Source organism: Canis lupus, chromosome X (genome assembly GCF_003254725.2).
Source record: "Canis lupus dingo isolate Sandy chromosome X, ASM325472v2, whole genome shotgun sequence".
Classification (NCBI taxonomy): Eukaryota; Metazoa; Chordata; class Mammalia; order Carnivora; family Canidae; genus Canis; species Canis lupus.
Window position 1 is genome coordinate 52,047,886 of NC_064281.1, and position 24,892 is coordinate 52,072,777.

The following is a 24,892-nucleotide window of genomic DNA, read 5'->3' on the forward strand; positions in this document are numbered from 1 at the left end:
AAAAGGAATAAAACCCCAGGGTTTTACTCTTAGCTCTGCCACTAGGTGACCTCACTCTTTCTGGCCTCCGCATCCCCATCTTTGACTTGAAAGGGTGGATTAATGTCAGAAGTCCCAAAATGGTAGCTAAGGACTGAATTTAACTTTGAAATACAGATGAGTTCCAGGAAAATTTTTAAATATTACACAGTTGCCTTCTAGGGTTCTGTGTATGTGTGTGTGCACATGCATGTGTATGGCAAAGCCAGGAAGGCCAGTAGTCATTTACTCTGGTTCACCAGAGTTTCTGCCATTCACCTACACACACACACACACACACACACACATGCACGCATGCACACACCACTGCATTATCTATGTACACCCTGAAGGTATATTGAATCTGTGACCCTTGGATGAGGTGGTTTCTAAAGACCCTTTCTACTTTGTCATGCTGTGAATTTTTAGGCCACTATAATGCTCTAAACCTGTTTCTACTTTGGGCACATGACTAGAGTATGTTCATAGTTTCCTGCCTCTTGTCTTCTGGATCTGATGCTAGTTACTGAAGTTTGGAATCAAGGGTGAGGATGGAAATCAGGGAAGATATAACCCTAGCCCCACTCCTCAGCTCTGCTGTTTGGCTAGAAGTAGGGTTCAGGGCTTCAGAGACCTTGAGGAGGCAGCATGATATAGTAGAAAGAACATAGCCTTTGTAATGAACAGACTTGTTTAGAATATTGGGTTCTCTTTCTTGATAGCTGTGTTTCCTGAGTTTATTCACATGTAAAACAGGGATAGGATTTATTCCTGATCTAAAATCATTGTGGAATTAAATGATGCAATGTGTTCACGAAGTGAGGCATATGGAAGACCCTGGAAAATAGTTACCCTTCTTTTTCTTAGTTGCTTTGGGCATAGGGCTAATTACATCTCTGTCCTCTTTCAGGCTGGAATGGGGAACTACATGGTCTTTCAGTTCCTGAGCTCAAGGCCAGAAACTGCTAGTGATGAGAAAGATGGGGTCTACCTTTAGAAACTGTACCAAGGGAATAGACCCAGGAGGCACTGCCAGTCTATGGAACCCTTGCTGACATGGGTTCACCAGATGATATTTTGGGGGCCAAGCCTCTAAATCTGGTAGTAGATGGGCCCATACCTTCCATCCCATGCCCTTGATGGAAGGTGGGAGGTGGGAGTTGACAGCATGTGTGCATATCTCTTCATCACAGAATGTGCAAGCCCTACAGAAATGGTGGCTAAACAGTGTCATCTTGCACTCAGGTTGATTTTCCAGTCTCCCCTGTTACTTTGTCCTGAGTTCTCTGTGCTCCTCTTACACACCACCATTTTCTCTTCCTCTATCCTAGTAGTTGATCCAACATGTGATCCATTTTTGCATTAACTTACTGAGTTGCACTATGACTGGAGTTTGCAGGACTTATTTTTCTAATTAGAGCTGCAAATCAGTTCCAGAAAAGTATCTTTTTCTATAGGACCCAGAAACATATCAGCAACAGATTTTGTTGTAATTATCCATTTAAATTGAGCAATAAACTTATCTCTTTGTTTTATTTATTTATTTATTTATTTATTTATTTATTTATTTATTATTTTAAAGGGATTAGATATAAAGTGGTTTATGGTTCTCCCTAGTGCAACTGCCTGTGCTAGGCCTCAAAGTTATGACCTTTTCAATTATTTATATTTCTGCCAATATAAATGCTAGGGAAAATAACACAAAGTAAATATCAGGATACCCAGGTACCTCTAAATTGTGCGTGTGCAAGAATGGGGCGGATAGGGTGAGGATGATTCTTAATGTTTAAGTTTGGGATTATTATAGTTTTTAAAAGATGTGATTTCTATCATCCTTTCTCATAGCTGCCTCTTAGTATGGTTCCCATTTTACAGACAGAGTCAGGGATATTCTGTTACTCCCTTGATAATATTGAGGATTTCAGCTCTTTAGCTTCTCAATCTCCCCTTTTCTAAAGAATAAGATCAGTATGTGTGTTATGGCGTATGTTCAACTATGGGCATAATGTCTGACAATTATCTGTATTCAGTAGAAAAAGTAACACGAGGAAATTCCCATTTCTTAAATCCAAGGTGGGACTGAGGAGAAAGCAAGATATGACAGTTTGGGTTTAGTAGGATTTTAGAACGATAAATCATTCATTCAGCCAGTGTTTAAACTGAGCACTTGTCCTTAAGGAGTTTAGATTCTGTGACCAGAGAGAAGGAATATCCTTATTTTCTTAGCTTAGGCAACCTTTCTCACAGGGTAGGTGATTTGTGTGTTTGGCCATTGATAAATGAATCCAAGTTTCCTTTCCTTCCCAATAGCCCGGAAGCTAAAGAAACTGGGGAATCTGAAACTGCAAGAGGAAGGAGAGGCTTCCAATGTCACCAGCCCCACTGAGGAGCCAACCCAGAAGCTGACGGTGTCACACATTGAAGGCTATGAGTGTCAGCCCATCTTTCTGAATGTCCTTGAAGCCATCGAGCCAGGCGTGGTGTGTGCTGGACATGACAACAACCAGCCCGACTCCTTTGCAGCCTTGCTCTCTAGCCTTAATGAATTGGGTGAAAGGCAGCTTGTACATGTGGTCAAGTGGGCCAAGGCCTTGCCGGGTAAGGAAATCAGAAGTGTGGGCATGGGATAAGGGAGAGCGTATTTAGTGAATTGTTCCTATGGGCCCGCACCATGTCTTAACTTATGCAGTCCTCACCATAACCCTATGAAGGGGAGGGATTGGTATAATGCCCACTTTAAAAATAAGGAAGTTCATAAATCAAAGAGAAGAGCAGCATTATAGAGTATCCCATGTCCCTCAAATCAGTACACAGTGATCACGTTTGGATGTTTAAGCCACAGACATAGCACATTTCCCCATAATCAGAGATCACACGGACATACCCTTCTATGCTTTAAGGTACTCTTCTATATGTGCACACACAGGTATACCTGCAAAGATAGTCTTGAGCCTGACTGATATTCTGTCTTCAGTATTACCCTCATACCATGGGAGATCTAAAGAATACAGTATGGTAGAAAGAAAAAGTTGGGAGTCAGAATACTTAGATTCTAGTCTTAGCTCTACTGGTGCCTTATTGTGTGACCCCTTCCCTTTTCTGGGTCTCAGTTTCTTCACCTATACTATGTGAGGAATAGTTGGGCCTAAATTGATGGTTGTCAAATTTTGCCTCAAGAAACTCTTTTAGTGCTCTTTAAAACTGCCTTGGGAATTATAGTGGGAAGAAATATTAGGTGATAATGAAAGAAATACAAAGTGTTTGTCTAACTTCTGCTTGGTTACTTCCAGTAATAGAGAACTCAGTCTCTCCCTAAGGCTATCTGTTGTTTGAACAAGTTGCATTATTAGAATATTAGAGCTTGAGGAAGCCTTAGAGCTCCTCTCTCCAAGGATTCACAAACTTTCCTTGAGTAGCCAAAGTCTTTATTTCTTAAAAACATTGTATACAGATCCAAGTGGAGCTGGTTGATTTAAAGCCAGTACCTCTAAAAAAAAAAAAAAATTAAGCCAGTACCTCTCCCTCACTACCCTGAGAGAAGCCTTGGGTCACTCTTCCAGAATCTTAGGGCTTCAAAGAACACAGTTTGGAGACAAGTGAAGCATAAACTCTATAAGGGTTGCCTTAATCCTAAAATTCTGTGACTCAAAGATTCTTTTGGAACATCAGCAACCTAAACCTGTTACAGAGTTAAAGATTAACCTGCCTTCTAAGAATTGCTGCCATTCAGATGGAAATTGATAGTGAACAGAGCAGTTTCATTTGTATTACTTGATTTGATCTTCATAACAGTACTATAAAGTAGGGATTCTTTTTCCTATTTAAGAGAGAAATACACTCAGGCTCTAAGAAGTGATGTACTTGGCTACAGTTACATTGTCTGAAAGTAGCAGGGGCAGAACTTAAGCCCAGGTCCCCTCCTGATTCCAAATCCCTTCCTCATCCCACTCTACCCATAGTCTGTGTGGTTCCCCTATAGTTCCGGAGCCCTGGGGTTTCCAGTGAGGGGCCAGAGCTTCATCTGAGCCTACCTGGATCATAATATGATCTTGTTGCCTTTAAGACATTGCATGTTGGCTATCAAGCCTTTATTTTTTCTTTCTAACTCAAAAGGCCCAGGCATCCAGCAGACCATCCTAACACCTTCCTTGCTTGAGAAGCTGAGGTTGGTTAGACAATAAGATCACTGGGAAGAAGGCCCACAGACTGGTTGTGTGTGCAGTGTGACAAAACAGAGGGTTCACAGAGGGAGGAAAAACCACAAAAAAGAGAAAGTTGCTTTAATTCTTATCACTTATTCAGCTGGATGTCTTAATGCCATGTGTGAGAATCCGTTTAATCTTCCTAGCTGTTGCTAACCACTTAAATCATCCTATTTTTGAATAGAGAACCTTTTTGTAGATCCGATTCCACTTAATCCTCACAGCAGCCCTGTTAATCATAGGAGCTATGATTTCCATTTCAAATGACAAGGCTCAGAGAGAAGAGGTTAACTAACTCATTCCATTTGGGTTACTTAACAAATGGAGCCAGAATTTGAGCTTACGTTGCCTGGTTTCTAATTTGGTGGTCTTTACAGTAACCTACTGTAAATCATTATGGCAAAGTTTGTATGCCTGGGGGTCACTGGCTTTCCTCAGCCCATCACCCAAACCGAGAAACCCTCTTTCTATATTAACAAGTCTGCAAATCAGTATCAGTTCACCATCTAGCTCATCAGAGGAGATGATCTCTGACCCTGAGTCATTTAAAATGGTAGCTTCAAAAGAAAGCCAGTTACCACATTCATAAGAACTGTTTTTCATATCATCAGTAATTACCTACTAGTTCACGTTATTTGCTCATTCAGCAGATTGACTGCCTGTCCTTTGCAAGCCACTATGCTAGACATCTACTTAAATAAATTTTGTCAGAAGTTTTCTGTGATGGTTATGATATATGTAAATCACCTAGGATAGTACCTGGACATTAATAAATAATAACTACCACTTGAGGGTGTATGAGTAGATTATATACAGTGTATTTATAATCAGATGCTTCTGATTTGGAATCTTAGCTATATACTACTAGTTGTGCAACCTTGAGCAAATCACATGTCTACACGTACTTCTGTTTTTTACATTTGCAGAGGTGGTAGAACAATCAGTAACTTGCTAATTGTTAGTAACATTGAGATTATATAGAAAGAGGACACAATAGTAGATGCTGTGTAAATGATGGGTCATTATTATGAGGCTTGAATGCTAAGCCACTGCTTTCACTAAAATCAGTTTAAGCTGCCACCAGCCTTGCCTAGAAGCTCATGCATAGATCCCAAGGATGATTTATCTTATTTGAAGACCTTAGCTGTCTGATGCACTATAACACTAAAGAATTTCTCTACTGGCCTTTCTTTGGACGTGTGCTCCAGACTACATATGAGACTACAGGTTTCCACTGCAGATTGCTAAGAAATTATAGTTGACTACATTTTATTGAGAAAACAGAATCTCAGTGAAACTTTCTCTGCTCCCTAACCTGTTTGGTGTGTTTCAGAACCTGACGATGACTCCTCTTTATTTCTCCAGAACAGTAGTAAGTAGGTGTTAAGTGAAGATGTGCTAAAGGAAACTTGGAGGCTGGGGCTACTGTCCTCAAGTCATCCCTTAGTTAATAGTCATGCTATCTGGGCAGGCGACTTCAAAGGCTGAGCATTAGAAAACAGAGTTAGGTATTGTAATCATATTAGACCTGTAGGAAAATTAGCCTGCTATGTTGCTGATGTGTACACAGTAATTAGGATTGAGCACAAAGGAGGTCTCACTAAGGACCATTAGTATTATTACAACTAGTATTACAACCAAACTAAGCTTTCCCTTTTTTCTCTTCTTTGTTAGTTCCTTGGCATCTCAAGGAGGGAAAAAAATCATCAGTACTGACGACTTCTTTGGTACCTGTATAGTTTAATCCCTGTTCTCCCTACGCACCCTCATATTCACACACTAAGCAGCCAAGTCTTTCCTTGCTTCTGCTTCAGAGGTTCAGGTTTCAAGCTCCCAGGCCTTTTCTCCAAGAGGTGTTCTATGCTTGGTCCCTGCATTTGTGTCCTACCGGGAAGAGTCAGTACCAGGAGGTCTGTGCTACAGAATGACTTTTGGCAGGAGATACTCTGGGGTCTGAGACTTAAGCTAGTTTGTCAGCATATCACTACAGTGAAGAAGGGAGGCACAGGTCTGAGAGCTAAGATTGCAGCCAATTCATTGAGCTGCAGTGCTGGTGATATGGGGACTCTGTGGTCCCTGATGTCTAATAAGCTTGGGACCTAAAAGAAAAGAAGGAGGAAATAGAGTTTTAGGGTAGGCAAGAACCAAACCAGCAGAACAACGTGTCTAGATAGTGTAGACTTCAGACCTGGGCCTGTGGCTAAGAAACACTCAGGACCTTGGTAGTGCTTGAGCTGTGTTCTTCAGCAGTAGAGTGGAAAAAGCTCTGAAGTAGAGAATCAGAACACCTAGGTTCTAGTCCCAATTCAGCCACATATAGACTGTGTGACCTTGGGGAAGTCAGTGAACTTATCTGCCCCTCGGATTCTTTGTTGGCAAAATGGATGTCACATTGTCTATCCTCTTGGGTTATTGTGAGAGTTAAATTAGGTCATCAAAAGGAATGTTAGAAGCTTTACCTAAATTCATGAAAGCATTTCTAACGAGATATAGCAAAGCAAAGTTTCAGATAATTCTGGATCTTTTGGAGAAAGGAGAAATGGGATACTGTTAAGAGATGAGCTCTGAGGTGATGCTCCAAACATTCAGCTGCCTCAAAACCTCCAGAAAAATATAGCTACATCTGTTCTACCTGTGTGGTATTGTGGAAGTAGCATCTAGGAACCTCTGTTCTCTGAGACTAAGGGAGATAATTTGGATATCATCTAATTCTAATTTTATAAAATGAAAAAAACTGGGGGTTCTTATTCCATTTGATTTAATAAATATATCAAATTAATAAATATTATAAATACTGAATTAATATTTCAAAGATGTGTACTCAAATATCTGAACTGTGCTATGTACTAGGGAGGAAAAGTTAACAGAAGGGATGGTTCCTGTCTTCGGGAATCGACAAGTCTTATGGAGGAGACAGATGTGTACATAAGTAAACCCCAGTACTGTGTAATGAGTGCTATAATTGGGTAGGGCTATACAAAGTTCAGTAAGAAGGTAAAGGAAGAATCTTTAAATCTTCTGCTTAGATGAGTTGGTAAAGGCTTCACAGAGAAAGGTGCTTTTCAGTGAATATTGGAAAGATGAATTGGTATTTATCAGATGGAAAGCCTGAGGAGGGAGGAATGCATTCTAGGCAAAGGCAACTGCCTGTGTAGAGATAGCAGAGTTATAGAGGCATGAGAAAGTATGGTGTATTCAGCAAACTAAGTATTTCAAAACAATTAGAACCTAAAATCTGAGAAGTAGCAAGAAATTAGTCTAAGAAGGCAGGTCATAAAGAACTTGTTTGTGTATAATAATGGCAGTAGGGCAGAATTGGCAGAGTAGGAAGCTAGCAGAGCTTGGTTATTTGTTGAATAGAAAATAATGAACAGGAAGTTAGAGTCAGAAAGAGAATCAGAGAAAAGAGAGAGAGCCCAAAGGTGGTGTAGAGAAGTCAGTGGCTATCAAAGGCATTCCAACGTATGCTGATATGTAATAAAATCCATTTCACAGTGTTGTCAGAAGGGACAAATAAGATTATAGCTAGAAAAGGTCTTTGTAAAGTGCAAAGTGCTGTTCACATAGAAGAAATTATTATTACACTGCATCTTCAGGAAGGCCCAGTAATCAAGAGCCTGTGCTCTTTGGAGTCAGACTACTTGGCTTTAGAATGTGGTCTGCCAATTACTAGCCTTATGATCTTGGACAAGTTACTTAACCTTTCTGTAATTCACTTTTACAGATTCACAGAATGGGGTTACTAATTGTACCTACTTTTTATTGGATTGTTGGGAAGATTAAATGAGTTAATATAAGTGATATACTTGTTAAAGAGTTATTCATTATAAGCAGTCAGTGTTAGATTATTACTCTCCTCCAACTGACAGTACCATCTTTTGCCTCCCATCATCATCTCATTTAAGTAGTTCACTGAAATAGGAAGAGCAAGGAATATTATCCCCACCATATAGTTTGTTCTTGCCCTGCTCCTCAGCATTAATGGCCCCTGGGGCTCCTCAGGAGCTGCCTGAGTGCCAGTGGTTCTCACCCTAGTGGAGGTCTGGGACTTCATTCAGCTCATCAATTGCTCAGTCTGACCACTGCCTGTACCTCATCTTCAGGCTTCCGCAACCTGCACGTGGATGACCAGATGGCAGTCATTCAGTACTCCTGGATGGGGCTCATGGTGTTTGCCATGGGCTGGCGATCCTTCACCAATGTCAACTCCAGGATGCTCTACTTCGCCCCTGACCTGGTTTTCAATGAGTAAGTACTCATGGGCCCAGAACTCACATAAACATAACCCCTGGCCAGACCTGACTGGGGGTGGTGATGGTAATGGGAGCAACAGTGGGGGGTAGCCCATTTGACCTCTAGGCAGTAGAGGCGCCAACCAGACTTCCCAACCTGAGGTGGCTTTGGCCTGCTGAAAGGCCACCTGGTGGGAAGCAATGGGGGATTGGTGTTGAGCCATTCCTTTCTCACCCAAGACCTAGTATTTTAGCCAATTTCTGACCTGCCTTGTAGATTATCTCAACGTCATGTCAGGGTCCCTTTCCTTCACTCCAAGCAATGTAGGGAATGGACAAAGAGACTCGCTATGAAAGTTGAAGTTCCCGTGGTCCCTTTGCTACCACTGAAGGCTACTGCCAATCACAGTTTGTAGTAGCTCCTCTGTGCCAGGACTATAGGAGATAGTTTCTAAATCCATTCTCGTTGAGCCCTCAGAATTAAGCTCAACAGGGACACCTGGGTGGCTCAGCGATTGGGCGTCTGCCTTCAGCTCAGGGCGTGATCCTGGGATCAAGTCCCACATCGGGCTCCTTGCATGGAGCCTGCTTCTCCCTCTGCCTGTGTCTCTGTCTCTCTCTCATTGTCTCTCATGCATAAATAAATAAAATCTTTAAAAAAAGAAAAAAAAAGAATTAAGCTCAACAAAACAAAGTGACTCACCCAAGGCATGTTGGTGACAAAATTCAAAGTATGTCTGTATAACTCTCAGCTCTTATACTGCCTCATGGTGGTAAGTGACAGGGAGGAGCAGCTCTACCACTCTCTGGCCATGTGACATTGGCCCAGCCACTTCCTTTCTCTTTAAAAAAAGGTTTAAGTGGTGCCTAGGTGACTCATTTGGTTAAGCATCCAACTCAAAAACAGAGGATCATAGGGGAGGGGAGGGAAAAATAAAATGAGATGAAATCAGAGAGGATGACAAACTGTGAGAGACTCTTAACTACAAGAAACAGACTGAGGCGGGCAGCCCGGGTGGCTCAGCGGTTTAGTGCCACCAGCTTCCAGATTTCCAGCCCAGGGTGTGGTCCTGGAGACCCGGATGGAGTCCCATGTCAGGCTCCCTGCATGGAGCCTGCTTCTCCCTCTCCCTGTCTCTCTGTCTCTCTGTCTTTCTGTCTCTGTGTATGTGTGTGTGTGTGTGTGTGTGTGTGTGTGTGTCTCATAAATAAATAAATAAAGTCTTTAAAAAAAAAGAAACAGACTGAGGGTTACTGGAGAGGAGGTGGGTAGGGGGATGGGGTAATTGGATGGTGGGCATTAAGAAGGATACGTGATGTAATGAACACTGGTTGTTATATGCATCTGATGAATCGCCTCCCTCTACCTCTGAAACTAGTAATATATTATATGTTAATTAATTAAATTTAAATAAAATTTAATAAATAAATAAAAATACTAAAAAGAGATTTGATTTATGCTTGCCTGCCCACCAGCTCTATTTATACTTCATGAATTTGGCCAAGGGCTGAGATTCGGGAATTACACTTTTCTCAACTAAAATCTCTGTTCTATAATTTCCTGTGTCACTATCTATGGGCAAGACTTGACTTCTCTGACCTTCAATTTCACGGTCTGTTAATAAAATACAACTTTCTTAAATGGTTTGTTATGATGACTAAAATGAAAGCTACTGGATGTGAAATGCCTGTCCCATAATAGGCAAGAAATAAAAAAGAAGTACCTTTCTGATACTCTTTCCCTAATAGTGATAATTTTCTCTATGCTTGCTGTTTGAGGTCCCCTGATAGCATTGTGAGTGGAGCTGCCCAAAAAATTCTCCCCAAGGACCTGGAGCCAGTCTCACCACAGAGAATCCTTTTGGTCAGCGCAGGAATTGACCTTCCTTCCCCTCCAGCCCTCTAACCCAGAAGAGCCTTAAAATAAAATGTACAGGCTACTGGTTCCTTCCAGTACAGCAGGGCCATATGGGGGAAAATGAGTATCCCCAGCTGCCCTCTTCCAACCCAGCTAACTCTGGTAGCCAGGAGCTAAGAATAACCATTGGGCTTTTGGCACAACTTGCTTTATAGCTTCCAGATTTCCAAAGAGTTACCTATGATGCCATCTTCTGGGGTAGTAGGCCTCTAAAAGCCCTCTTTGTGTGTAACTCTCACTCCTACCCCCTACCCTCCAGTGATTGAATTAACATCCTGCACCACCCTTCCCATCCAGAGCCCTAAGACCCTTGAATCTTTGCAAGGTGTTGATTATTTTCTAAATCCTCATTTCCTTTTCCGCCTCGATATGAGTAATTGGGCACTCCTTAGCTTTCTGGCCCACTCCCACGTATCTCTTCAGAAGGCACCACAGGATGGGGTGCCAGGGTGGTTCAGTGGTTGAGCGTCTACCTTTGGCTCAGGTCCTGATCCCAGGATCCTGGGACTGAGTCCCATATCAGGCTCCCCAGAGGGAGCCTGCTTCTCCCTCTGCCTATATCTCTGCCCCTCTCTCTGTGTCTCTCATGAATAAATAAATAAAATCTTTAAAATAAAGAAAGCACCACAAGACTCCTAACATGGGCAGGGTCCTAGACCAATCAAGCCCCAGAGCTCCTGAAACAACAGTGCTCCCGTTCCTCTTGTAGGAACCACTATGGTAGAGCTCTTCAAGTCTCTAGAAACATCTAAACCAGTATTTCTCAACAGGAATGCTGGTGACATTTTCAGAGGAATAATTCTTCATTGTGTAGGATGTTCTTGCATATGGGAATATGTTTATATTCAACAGGCCTGGCACCTGCCAACTAAATACCAAATAGGATCACAGTCACTGTAATAGTCCAAGTTTTTCCCACATACATCTAGTGCTCCCTAGGGAGGTAGTCCCCTCCAGTTGAAAGCCACTAATTGTGGCCAGCCTACTCAAGATACTCATAGGGAAGCTGAAGACCAAAAGGAGAGAGAAGGACTCTGAGCCAACCCATTTCCTGATCTCTTTGACATCAGGCCTGTCATCAGGCCTGCTTTCCTCTCTCCTCGTCAACATCTTTGGGGAGAACTCATGTTGTGAGGGTAATAGGTGGGACCCCAGCTATGTGACCCTGAATAAATTACCTAATGTCTCTGAACCTCAGTCTTCGGGTCTGTAGAATGATGAGTAGCATTATAATGGCACCTTCCTACTTGTCATTTATTGAACACTCACCATATGCCAAGCACTGTGCTTGGTGTTTTGCAATGTTCATCTCTTCTTTTACCACTCTCCTTTATTCTCACCTACCTCTGCTCTCTTCCTGAATTCCACTCCTGCTCCTTGTTTTCTTTTTTTTTTTTTTCTATTTATGATAGTCACACAGAGAGAGAGAGAGAGGCAGAGACACAGGCAGAGGGAGAAGCAGGCTCCAGGCACCGGGAGCCTGATGTGGGATTCGATCCCGGGTCTCCAGGATCGCGCCCTGGGCCAAAGGCAGGCGCCAAACCGCTGCGCCACCCAGGGATCCCTTCCTGCTCCTTGTTTTCTATCTTCCACTCTCTTCTCTCTTTCCACTAACTCTCTCCCTACTCTTTTTGTCCTTTCTCCTTCTTGTTCCCTTCCCCTCTGAATTCCTTCCCTTGCTTTTCCTCCTCTCTTTCTCTTTTTTCCACATTTCTCTGTCCCTGGGACTTGCAGGAGTGTTAGATCAATCCTCCATATTAGGGCTGTGATTTCAACTGTAAAAATACTGCAGTGTTATCACCAACAGAGGCTTGCAAGTACAGTATAGACTGGAGCTGGATCAGGTCCCAGGGTCAGCAGATCTTATTCAAAAATTCTCTAGGGTGAAGGACCTTGGAGCAACACTGCTTTGGTCAGTTGACTTGTGATACTGTTTAAATACTTCCTCTTTCTAGCTGGTCTCCAACCTGAATTGAATATACCATCTGCCCGCCTTCCCTTTATCTCCAGGCCAGCCAAGATCTCTCTAAGATAGGATGCTGACCTTCCACCCAACCAGTACCAGGCCTTCTTAGCCTATGGAACAGGGGAACAGGCTAGTGGCTTGGGGACCAAAATGTCAAACCACAGCCTTCAAGCCTACTGCTCTAGGAGGTCTTTCTCCTCACCACTTCAGTGGATGTCAAATTCCCTTTCCTTTCTCCACAAGATATAAAATCAGTTTTTGTAGGTCTTTTTCTTTCTCTCATTCTCTCTCTCTCTCTCTCTCTCTCTCTCTCTCACACACACACACACACACACACACACATACACACGATTTCTGAAGTGCTGAAAACCAGGAAGGCCAACTAGCAGGAAGATGCTGTTATCTTCATAGAGGCTTGCCATGGCCAGTGATAAGACAGAAAGATTGTTCCCCCCTGAGAAACTGCTCAAACCTTGGCCATTTCCCTTTATAATTTATAGGTGCTAATGTGATGATCTGTTGACAAGCCACTGTAACAAAAACAACTCACATGTGTTTACTACTCCTGAACTGTGATAAGAAACCACCAGTATATGAGGAGTACCTCTTCAAGGTACATTTAGATTGGACATTCAGAAATACTTCCTGGCTGATTTGATAAGCATTAGAACTCATTTTGAAGGGACAGTGGGGAATCTTCTTCCCTGGGAGGTTTTTTGTTTTTGTTTTTTTTTTTAAGTGACAAAATTTCTAGCAAGGGAAATGACACTTATACCAAAAGACAGGGGAATTGACAGGATAAATTACTGTGGCCAGTTGGGGATCCTGGTGTCCTTATGTTAGGATTTGATTTCTAAAACTTATCTCCTAGAAATACTCCATATTGGGATGCCTGGGAGGCAGGTTCTGGCTTTGGCTGTAGCTGGGATATTAGAACTGTAGTCAGGGAGACCATGTGCCTGGCCCATTGTGTTCATTTGGTTAGGCTTTCCTGTCTCTGTCTCAGGAAATAAGAGGGCACAGGGACCTGGAAATTCCATGTGCTAACCCATATCCTGACCAGGGAAGATGAGTAGTTACCAGGATGTCAGGATTTTGGGAAAAAAGAACAACCTCATTCCTTGTCAATAAAGCACCACCCAGAGAAACTGCTAGCTCTTCTTGGAGAACCTGGGAAGGGGAGGGCAACCAAAGACATTCTCTCACAGCTTATTGTTAAGCCTTTCCTTCTTACTCCTTTCCTTTCTCTGGATGTCTCCTCTTCAGGTACCGCATGCACAAGTCCCGGATGTACAGCCAGTGTGTCCGAATGAGGCACCTCTCTCAAGAATTTGGATGGCTCCAAATCACCCCGCAGGAATTTTTGTGCATGAAGGCGCTGCTGCTATTCAGCATTAGTAAGTGCTTGGAGAGATACAAATAAAATGTCCCTGAGGTCATAGGCACTCAAAGGGGAACCACTTTTACCATTAAAGATTTATCGGGGAGAAGCCAGCTCCTAGGCATTTTCTTTCTTCATTCACCCTCCCTCCTCCATGCTCCCTTAGCATCCTTTTTTCCTACCAGGTATGAATTTCATGACCACAGACTAATTTCTTTGCTAGAACTCAACGTCTATTAGATCCCTACCTACCTCCAGCCTCTCTTTGGAACAAGGCTTTTGGGGCTGGCTGTAGCAGGTCTCTGAAATTTTCCATAGCATCTCCCATAGAAACAGGCAAAGATCACCTTAAATTTATTGCAGAGCAGAAGGTATTGCCTCCTGAAAGGAATGTCCTCTTCTGCCAGTAGTAGGAGTTCCATGTAAGCAACCCAGATAGGGTTTGTTAGGCAGGCAAGTAATCTTTCTTTACTGTCTCTTCTAAACGGAGTGCTGTCTTAGCCCCCATAAGGAAAAAGATAGGCCACATTTGATATTCAAAGCTATATATTTTAATTGTCTAAGTCAGAGCTGGACTGTGACATTGTAAAACCACAGATTCAAAGAAAGGTGTGGATAAGAAGACTAGAAAAAAGAAAGGCTCAGTAAATTGTATTTACTTGATGCCCTTCCAATTGGGTCCAGCTAGCCTTTTGTCTAGAACTTCTTGGCTGACTGAAGGACCCAGGCGTACAGACTTCAACTGACAGGAAACCAAGTAGATGGTTCCCTCCCTGTGGGGGTGGGGGTCAAGTTTGTGGTCAGAAAACTTGGTGCTTTGTCTAATGCTTCTTTGTGGGCATGCTTCTCCTCCCCATTCTGTCTTCATCCCACATCAGTTCCAGTGGATGGGCTGAAAAATCAAAAATTCTTTGATGAACTTCGAATGAACTACATCAAGGAACTTGATCGTATCATTGCTTGCAAGAGAAAAAATCCCACATCCTGCTCAAGGCGCTTCTACCAGCTCACCAAGCTCCTGGACTCTGTGCAACCTGTAAGCAAATGATGGAGGGTGCTTTGTCAGGGAGAAGCAACTTGATAGAGCTAAGTGATCATATACTCTTCTAGGATCTGGCACCTCTTGTTGGGTGGTGCTTCCATTCTCCTCTGAATATGAATGTGGCCCAGGAAGCAAATGCAATGGAGAAGAAAGGAACATGGGTCACAATGCCCCTGGATGTTGTGAAAGAGGTGGAGGAATTGAGAACAGAGCAGTTGGGACTCAGGGAAAGGGCTTAGAGCAGATAAGTTCTCTAGGCAGACAAAACAGACCTAAATGTTTTTCCCCTCTTCCTTGAATCACTTTTGTATGTTTGTACGCGTGTGTGTATGTGTGTGTGTCTGTGTGTCTGTGTGAGAGAGGGAGGAAGAGAATGTAGGTGTGCACATGTGTGCATTCTCATGCACATGCTGGGAAGGAGGAACACACAGTCCTGAGTCAGAGAGCTTGCAGTTGTGTAAGAGATCTCTTGGGAGCCCCCAGTAACTCCCTGGGGACCATTTAGTGTATGCATGCGCAAACACAAACACGTAGAGATAGGGAGGATCGGGGCCAGGGAAGGAGGAAGAAATTAAAGGTGGGGGGAAGAGCCTGACTGAAGCCAACTCCTTGTCAAGCCTGTTTTCTCCCTCTTTATTGCTCCAGATTGCTCGAGAGCTGCATCAGTTCACTTTTGACCTGCTAATCAAGTCCCACATGGTGAGCGTGGACTTTCCAGAAATGATGGCAGAAATCATCTCCGTGCAAGTGCCCAAGATTCTTTCTGGGAAAGTCAAGCCCATCTATTTCCACACGCAGTGAAGCTTTAGAAGCCCCTGTCTTCTCACCACCACCACCACCACCCCCGCTCCTCTTTTCAGATATCTTCTGCCTGTTATAACTCTGCACTACTACTCTGCAGTGCCTTGGGGAATTTCCTCTTTTGATGTACAGTCTGTCATGAAGGTGTTCTTGAGTTCTATTTGCTGTACTTTCCCCCCTTCTTTTCCTCCTTTCCTTTTTTTCCTTTTTTTTTTTTTTTTTTTTTTTTTTTTTTTTTTTTTTTTTTTTTTTTTTTTTACCTCCCTGTCTGATCCTCCCATGGCACTTTCAGACTCTGCTCCCTGCCATGGCTCTTATCTGTGTTGTGAATGGTGTTGTATTTCTTTAATTCTGTGATGATCCTCATGTGGCCCAGTGTCAAGTTGTGCTTGTTTATAGCACTGCACTGTGTGCCAGCCACACAAACGTTTACTCACCTAATGCCACGGGAAGTTTAGAGAGCTGAGTATCTGGGAAAACAAAAATGAAAACAAACAACCATCCTGAAACCCCAAATCCTGTAGGGTTTCTTTTCCTCTTAAAGAGACAAACACAATTCCCCCAAAGAGGCCAACAGTGTGACTAGAATAAGGTGAAAATCGCAAGCCCATAGGGAGTCACTATTCTCGCGCCCCCCACCCCCAGCTCAGCCTCCCTGAGAGACTTTATTTTCTGCCAATGGCTATTGCCGTTAGAGGGCAGGATGACCCCAGAGATGAGTTAGGAGGGGAGAGACAGATTTAAGAGAGGACTAAGAGGAGAGGTGGATCACCAGTACCTGCCCACAGCGTTGGCCCCTGATGGCTAGACTGCTTAACTGCAGTCCAGTTCATCTTACTGAAAATGTGCTTCTTGTTTGAAAATGTGTCTGCATGTGAACGCCTCCCCTCCAACCAAGCCTTTTTCTCTCTCACCCTCTGCCTCCACCCTCAAATTGACTTTCAATAAGCTTTTCTAAGAGCTTTGAATTGAATGTTCTCTTTTGCCACAACTTGGCCACTTCCACTGAAGAGTCAGACCAGTAAGAAAGAAAGGAGAGATCTGACCCTTTGGAAGGCCTTTTCCAGAGCCAGGTCTGCTTTCCCATTTGTGGGTCAGGGAAGAGGTTGGGGCTGGAGTCAGAGGAAAAAGAATCGATACATTGATTGTTTTCCTGCTTAGGACACTGAAGATTTGATCACTCTCTTCTCTTACCTTTAAAAGACCTGAATGTTTTCCGCTTGACTCCATATGCACCTGTGAGAGCTCCTTCTTACCTGTCCTTCAGTGGTTTGTGGGCCTGGACCTCACCAGACTGTATTACAGCCATATTGGTGATACTTGTCCATTTATTTGGGCACGTTCACAGACTCTGCTAAGAGCTGCTACCACCAAGAAAGCTAGCAAGCCAGCAGTCTTTATCTATCTCTAGATGCCAGTAGGCTCAAAGACTTCTTACCAGATATCTTTCATCAACTCTTAGATCTCTGGAGCCCTTAGACAAACTGGAAAGAAGGCATCGATGGGATTGGACAAGCTGGGCATCTTGCCCTTGTACCCTAGAGATGATACCTTCCCACCAAGTGGAGAAATATTTACTTCTTCCTTCAGAGCAGCTAAAGGGGCTATGCAGGTCAGGGTTAAAGAGAAAACTCAATTACCAGGGTGAGAAGAATGAAGGCGCTAGAACCAGAAACCCTGTATATGCTGTTGTTGCCACCTAGCGTGTCCACCTGCAGAAGTCCTGGGAAGAAGAGAGAAGAAATAAGAGGAGACTGACTACTAAACTAAAGTCTTCAAAGGCAAAATCTAAAGCCAGATGGGCACCATCTGGTCAGTTTATGCATCATTCTCCTCCACTGCTGATTCTGGGCTCTGACGTTGGCCATACTCACTCAGACCCCCCCCCCCCACCTTTGTTACTGCCTCTCAGCCAGAGGGAGACTGAAACATTTATACTACAGAACCATGACCTCCTTTGGAAAGGTCTGGTTGGCATGGCTCCAATGGGCTGCCATCCATGAACTCAGGGTGTGCTCCTGGAACACTGGTTTCATATGGTCCTTTGGCACACCTCTGTTTTGCTGACTTTGCCCCTCGCCCCCAGTCCTGAGTTCAGGGGGAATGTCCACCTACTTTCTCATCTTGGCAACTGCTTCCTCACTTAGCTCTTATGTTCATCTGCTAAACACAAGAAATTAGGGGCCAGTTGCCAAGCTGCCCATTTCACTCTACTTATTGAGAAGGTAGTTTCTGAGTGACATGTTACTATCTACATGGGTTTCCTCCCCTGGTTTCTGTGTTGATATTAATAGCAAAATGAACTTGCAAAACAGCTTCTTTAAATAACAAGAGACAGGGGAACCTAAGATGGGTGATACACCAATCCAAGACTGCTGGACAAAACTAAAGCTGACAGGTTCTCTTTCTGAGGTAGGATAGATGAATTCTGTTTGTTTGTTTTTTGTTTTTTTTTTTTTAGGACATCATCATTTGGCTTATGTAAGCTCATGAGATTACTTCTGGCTGTTTTAAACAAAACAAATCAAAGAAAAAACAACCCATCACTGTTTTTAGTTACACTAGGTTATAGTTTAATAGTTCTTTTACATCTGTTTTAAAATGATTTTCATCTTTTATGGTACATGGATTTGATTATATCATTCTAATATCTCTCCTTGTAAATACTGGATGCTCTCCTTTTTATTTCTGTTGACTACCAAATTTTTCACCTTTATGGATTTCCCAATTGTGACTCTTGTCTTTATGAATATATATGTTTTGTATTTGTGAAAGCCAAAAATCAGTGAAACAGCAGTGTAATTAAAAGCAGCAACAACTAAATTATGCTGAATTTCCAAATGGCGAGACTAGGGAAAAAACAGCCTGAACCAGGGTTTAGGCCCAGTGTTTTTTTGCACTGGGGTTTCAGTGAGTGAAGGAGATCTTAGTTTGGCTTTGTTCTCCCACAGAAAAAAGGGGATTTTTTTCCTTTTGGCCATTGATGTTCTAGCCAGTGTAATTGACAGAAGTCTCATTTTGCATGCACTCTGCTGTACAGAGTTAATGTGGTTGGTACACTGTACTCACCTGTGAAGGATTGGCCACCTAGATCCATTCACCTGATGAATGGAAAGATGAGGATCCCTCCCAGACAAGTAATGGTAACTATCTCCAAAGAAGTCTGCAGTGCTCAATGGGGATAGAATGAGGAAGAGAAAAAGAAGGAGCACCAGGGAGAATGCCCCATCTGTGCTGCCAGAGAGTCACAAACTCTGTGGTCAAAGAAAACAGTCTTGTGGCAGTTTCAGCTCTTGTTCATTTGGCAGCTCTTCTGGGCCTGGCCTCTGAGCTGAGATGAGGGTTGGGTTCTTTGTTCCATAGCTTATCTGTGCCACAGACAATACCATTGTTCTTGGAGAGTTCGTTATTTTTTTAATGAGAATGGAATTTTTCAAAGAATTCTGTCATTTATCTTTGAAAAAGAAAATCAGTAATACATATATTTTTATATATGTTCACTGGCATGAAAAAAAAAGAGAAAAAAGCTTTGCTTTGTCCTTTGGATAGTTGCTGAGGTGATTTCAGGTTGAGAAATAATGTGCTGATGCTAGAGTCCCTCCCTGTCCATATTCTACTTCTAAATACATATATGCATATATAGCAAGAGGTATTTCTATTTGCACTTTAAGAGAAAGTAGTTTCATCATACACATGATAGTGACACTACACGAATGACCTAACTTTGAGCTTCGAGTAGCTTCTAAGAGTTTGTTTCATTAGCCACAGTACAGACATGGCCTTGCCCTCTTTGCTCTCTTGATATTCTGTGGGGCTCCAAAGCCCAAACCACTCCCCTCGACCCCTTCCCATCCCTGTGCCAGGATTGCACTTCACAAGACTCTGCAGACAGCCCTGTAACTATCCCTGTGTGGCTCTGGGGAAACAAGAGGCTGACTACTAATTATCTTGTGCCAGTTCCCCAGGTGAGAGGGCACTGGACCAAAAGAATGGCCTTTGTGCTCAACCCCCTTAAGGGGTCATGGGAACCAGGAATGCTAAAGCACAGGATCAGATCCCAAACTGAAAATCAAAATAAGCCATTTAGCATGTGCATTTTCTTGTAAAAGGAGGTTTATACCCCTGCTGCCTTTTATAGGCAGGTCTGTTTCTCACCACTAATCTCTTTGAAAATCTTTGAAAGCATTTAAAAAAAAAAGACAAAGAGATGAAAACATCACATTATGTAACCAAAGATTACACTGTATCTGCTAAGATACCAAAATTTAAGAGCATGGAGGGAGCAAACATTAGTGCCTCTTTGGTAAACTATCCAAAGACAGACTAAAGGACTTTGTTGTTCATTGACTTATAAGAGTTTGTGGGTTTTCCCCCAAACGATATACATGTTTAGCAAAGTGAAAGATAATTTTGAAAAAAACTGAGTTTATAGGTCCTTCACTAAGTGATTTTATAAGCATAACTAGCTTTCTTTTTCTCTAGTAGTTGCTGAGCAAATTCTTAAAGCTCCATTATTGCATGGTTGGAAATGGAGCTGTCTTGGCCACTGTGTTTGCTAGTTCCCATGTTAGCATATCTGAAGATGTGAAGCCCTTGATGAGAAGGGGAGCATTTAAAGGACTAGATTTTGCACTAAAGGGACAGCAGGCAGAAATTCTCATTTCTGCCCACTTTGGATGACACAAAAAGCTCTCTTGGGTTTAAGGCAGAAGGTTGAAATATATTGTAAATTAGTATTTGTATCCATGTTTCAAAATTGAATTATATATGTATAGATATAATGTGTTCTGACAGCTTTATCTTTCTCTGCACCTTTATATTTGGTTCCAGGTCATAACTGATACCATGTACTTATGAGAGAGGCTACAATGACACTTTGGAAGCCCTCTCAGAATGGACAAGATACCTGGGTTGATCAGATAGCTAAGAGATCTCTGCCTCTATTGGGGCCTTACCCATAGGGGAGGACAGGATAGGGTACATGATGTACTGCACTTTACTAGCCCAAGACAGATGAATGTGTAAAGGGTGGTGAAGATTCATTGGAATCAACTGGGATTTCCCATAGGGAAGGCCCAGGCTTGGGGCCAAAGGCCCACCCGAATGACTAACCAGTAGACCCCTAATGGGACCTGAGCGTTCGAAGAAGGAAGAACATTCTTTGTTCTTCAACATCCTTGTGAGAAAAGGGCAGTTTCCTACACTTGGGAACCTGGAGCAAGTGCTCCGAATTTTACACAATTCACTCACCTATGATTGAGGTGCTCTTGCTACTGGGTGTCTGTGTGCTCTAATTTTGGTTTTGGATATGTTCTGTAAAGATTTTGACAATGAAAATATGTTTTTATCTGTTACAAAACTGTCAGTGTACTTACTAGAAGTTGTATCTCTGTAGATGCAGGTCCATCTCTGCCCCTGGGTAGGGATGTTTGGCTTCAATTAAGAAACTGACACTGGGGTCTGCTGCCCAGAGCCTCCCAACCATAAACCATTTCTAGGTGAAGGCAGAAAACTCTACATTAGTCACTCCTGCTTTTCAGATGCTTAAGCTGAGGTACCAAGCCACTTGGAATGTTCCTTCCCCCAGAAATTAGTGATAAGTTTTCCCCATTTAGCAGGTAGACATCATTTTAAAGGGAAAAGCAGCCTTGGCACAGTTTTGATTTATCCCCATTTGATGTAGCCAGAAAGTAGGTAATATGCATTGATGGGTTACCAGCCCCAATTCAGTATAGTGGGGGTACTGAACCCTTTCTTTACCTCACTTGTCTCTTAGCCTTTTATGGAATTAAATGCAAAGCTATGGACTGAGTAGTCCTGCTAGGCTAGAACAGTCCCCACATGTACTAATTGATGAGGCTGTCTATCTCATGGCTGCAGATTCCATGGGCCCCCAAAAACTGAAACACACACATACCCCAAAGGAAAGAAGTTCCTAATGTTGTTGCTGCCCGGGTGGTGCCCTCCCTGGCTGCTGCTTTACATTTTGGGACTCTGTTCCCCTGCACTGCAGGCAGGCCAGGCCTGCAGTCTTTCCCAACCTTAGCCCTTGGTGCTAACTGTCCTGCAGTGAAGTGCCTGTGGGATTGTCCTGTCCCATAAGCTCCTCAGGTGCTGAAAGTAGCCACCACTGGGATAACCCAAGCTAACAAAAGAGTCCCCTCACCGTTCAGTGACACCTTTCTGCTTTCCCCTAGACTGGAACGTTGATTAGGGAGTGCCTCAGATGTGACATTCTTGTGCTGTCCTTGAGATTAATTTGGCAGCAAGAGGGAGCAGACAATGTAACCAGATGTAAGAATTAATTTTCAATGTTGAGGGAAAAAAATAAAGAAAAAAAGAAAGCATCATATAAAGATGTTTTTAAAAAGAAACATTAATTTTGCTTGAAAGTTCTGATGGGGCTTAAAAAGTTCTTTTGACTGGTTCTTAGAGCGGCATTTGGCCTCCACTGGGTAGCAGGACCAGCCCCAAGCTCTAGTGCTCTGTTCTTTTTTTGTAATCTTGGAATCTTTTGTGGCTCTAAATACAATTAAAAATGGCAGAAACTTGTTTGTTGGAATACATGTGTGACTCTGGGTTTGTCTCTGTCTCTGCTTTCAGAAATAATATCCATTTGTAAAATACTGGCTTGCTGGTCTGCCAGTTAAAACTTGGCCACGGCCCCTGTTGTGGCTGCAGGCTCAAGTTATTATTAACAAAGAGACTCAAGAAAAGCTGCTAATGTCCTCTTATCATTACTGTTAATTTGTTAAAACATAAAACCATCTAAAATTTCAGGGGAATGTCATCAGAGATTTTTAATTAGCTCTTTTTTATTGGCTGTCTTTATTGAAGTCAAGAGTTGGTACCATGCCCAGTGGCCTTTTATGCTATGTTGATTTTCACATATTTTAAAAAATCTTTGCACAAGGGTTATAAATATGCCCTGAGTTGGCCCTAGAATAAGTTGAACTGAGACCACCAAAATATCAAAGAGTCTGGGCTAAGAAAGCACAAACGGACCCTGATGACCCATTACAACCTTGCATCAAACCCTGAGCTTGTCAACCAGTGGAAATACACACAAAACCCAGCTGTTAACCCTCATCTTCATCCTTATGGGAACATAAAATGATTGGGAGCTTCACTGCCCAGTTCTTGCCAAGCTTCAGATAAGGAATGGGCATGTTCATATTCTCACTGTTTTTCCAGAGCTCTATCGTCCTTGACCACCCAAGTAAAATCTGAACCAGCTCTCTTTGATGTTTTTAAGGGTTTAGGCAAGGTGGCCTCCTGTCTCCTCCCAGCTTGGATACCAAAATGAGATCCCAGGTTGAATTTCTGAGCTTAAGATATAGACCATCAATGAGGTGTGACAGATGCATTAAGGAATAATATGAAAGCTCCCTGTGCCTCAGTGTCCTCCCTAGAACAGGGATTGTCACCATGTCTCTCAATGGGCCCAGGCTAGGGATTCACTGAGAATGTGTGTGACCCAGCTGGTGAGACTATTGCTCTTGCTTTGTTCCCTATTAAAATGTGAGAACCCCTGAACAGGATCCCAAGTTGAGATATATTTGTCATTGGCCACCTCAGAGTGGATAGCTTTCTCAAATTATTCCTGAACACAGTGCTTGATGGAGAGAAGAAGAAAACAAGAGATTTTGCTGATGTGTGTGTCTAAGTAATAGAGAATGTGTATGCTTGTGGGTTGGTTATGTGTGTCAGAGCCTGCCTCTATAAGACCCCTCTGACCACCATTGTTTGGTACTCTTCTTTTGTACCCACAGAGAGTGGTCTAACAGCCACCCTACTTGGTTTTATTAACCACTCAGTTCCTGCCTAAAGTAACAAGGTTGTTAGCTTCCACCATACATTTTCCAAGGGATAGCAGAACACAGAGGTCAGGGGAACAAGGATATTTGGTGTACTAAAGGGAGCCCAGAGGCTCCAATATATGGTCCAATATATGACTTGCTCATAGTCATATAGCTAGTGTATAGATAGGATTCTGACCTGCTGATTTACTTGCTATATGGTACTGAGCAACTCTTTGCCCTTTTCCAGATCTTAGTTTTCTCATCTATGAAATGAGTGTATCTAAAAATGTAGAATAAGACTGAATGAAATGGGAAGCCCCTTCCAATATCGAAATTGTGCTTATTGCAAACTACAGTAGTAACACCTTTGTTAATCATGACATAAAAGGGGAAAGGAATGGCTCTTCATTATCCCCAAGAGACATAGTTTGGGAACTAAAATCCCCATATTTGTACTCAACAAAAAGTTAATGAACACCTGGAGAGAAGAGGGTCAAAACAACATTTGAGTCCTGTGTTACAGATGCTGTCAACCCCTTGATTGATCGGGAAAGGGCTCAAAAGTGAAATAATTTGTTTACCATGTAGATGATCTCATAAGTAGCAGAGATACTTAGGAGTTAAGTAAGCCACAGTCCATGCTTTCAGTGAGTTTACAGCCTATTAAGTGCCTTACGCCAGGCCAGTCTGGGGCTTTAACTTATCACATCTAACTTCCAGCCTTCTCACATCCGTCCCTCAGACAAGATTAAGCTACCTTTCATTGATAATTGCTGCCTTTTAAAACTAGAAGGGGTTTTAGCAACTAGCCCAAACATTCTTCACATGAGGCCAGGCCAAAAAATTATTGAATGTTATTGCGAATTAGGACCCTTGGCAAGGTTACAAGCCCTAAAACACCCAGCTTACCGTCTCTTCATATGCCTGCAGGCAGCATGCCTGGGTGGCAGGGCACCTGAGAATCTTTACCATCCCTTTGCACACTGGTTCAGACCCCTGATGAGAGAGCCTCTGCTTCTCATCTGTTTTTCCCATGTATACAGTTCAGGGATCTCTATTCCAACCATGGCACGTACTTCACCTACCATCCACTCCAAGAGGTTTTCTTCATGCCATTGTTGAGGGTGGGATGAGAAAAGGAGAGAATTATTGGGAAAGCTGGAGAAGTAACTGTAGAAGCCACGAGAAAAATTTTAAATGACAAAATATGACAAAATAGGTTTCTGAGTTAACAGGCAGATGCAGATGATTCAAATTCTCAGAATCTCCTGCCACCATTTCTTCATGCCACAACTTCCCTTCTTCCTTCAACTACTTCCCCAGGGTACTTCAAGCAAGGACAAGGCCATTTGGGAAACTTGGACTGGCTGCCAACCAGGAAAACTGTACCAAGAAAGTCAACTTAAGCCAGACTCTATGCAAATAGCCGTACCCTTCCCAATCCCCATTGGGCACTTTGAATCTCAGATCAAAATAGGCCAGCAGAGCAGCAGATGCTGCGAGAGGCACATCACCTGCCACCTGGATCAT

The 24,892-nt window shown here is 42.8% G+C and overlaps 1 protein-coding gene across 1 annotated transcript in view; it reads left to right on the forward strand.

The window, feature by feature from the left end:
* AR (androgen receptor) overlaps positions 1–22,122 on the forward strand; it is a 189,742-nt gene extending 167,620 nt beyond the window's left edge. The window contains exons 4-8 of the mRNA XM_025466065.3: positions 2,329–2,616; positions 8,324–8,468; positions 13,603–13,733; positions 14,596–14,753; positions 15,405–22,122. Coding sequence (XP_025321850.2) covers positions 2,329–2,616; positions 8,324–8,468; positions 13,603–13,733; positions 14,596–14,753; positions 15,405–15,560 — 878 coding nt within the window. The 3' untranslated portion in view covers positions 15,561–22,122. The remainder of the gene's footprint in view (positions 1–2,328; positions 2,617–8,323; positions 8,469–13,602; positions 13,734–14,595; positions 14,754–15,404) is intronic.
* Positions 22,123–24,892: the final 2,770 nt, after the last annotated feature.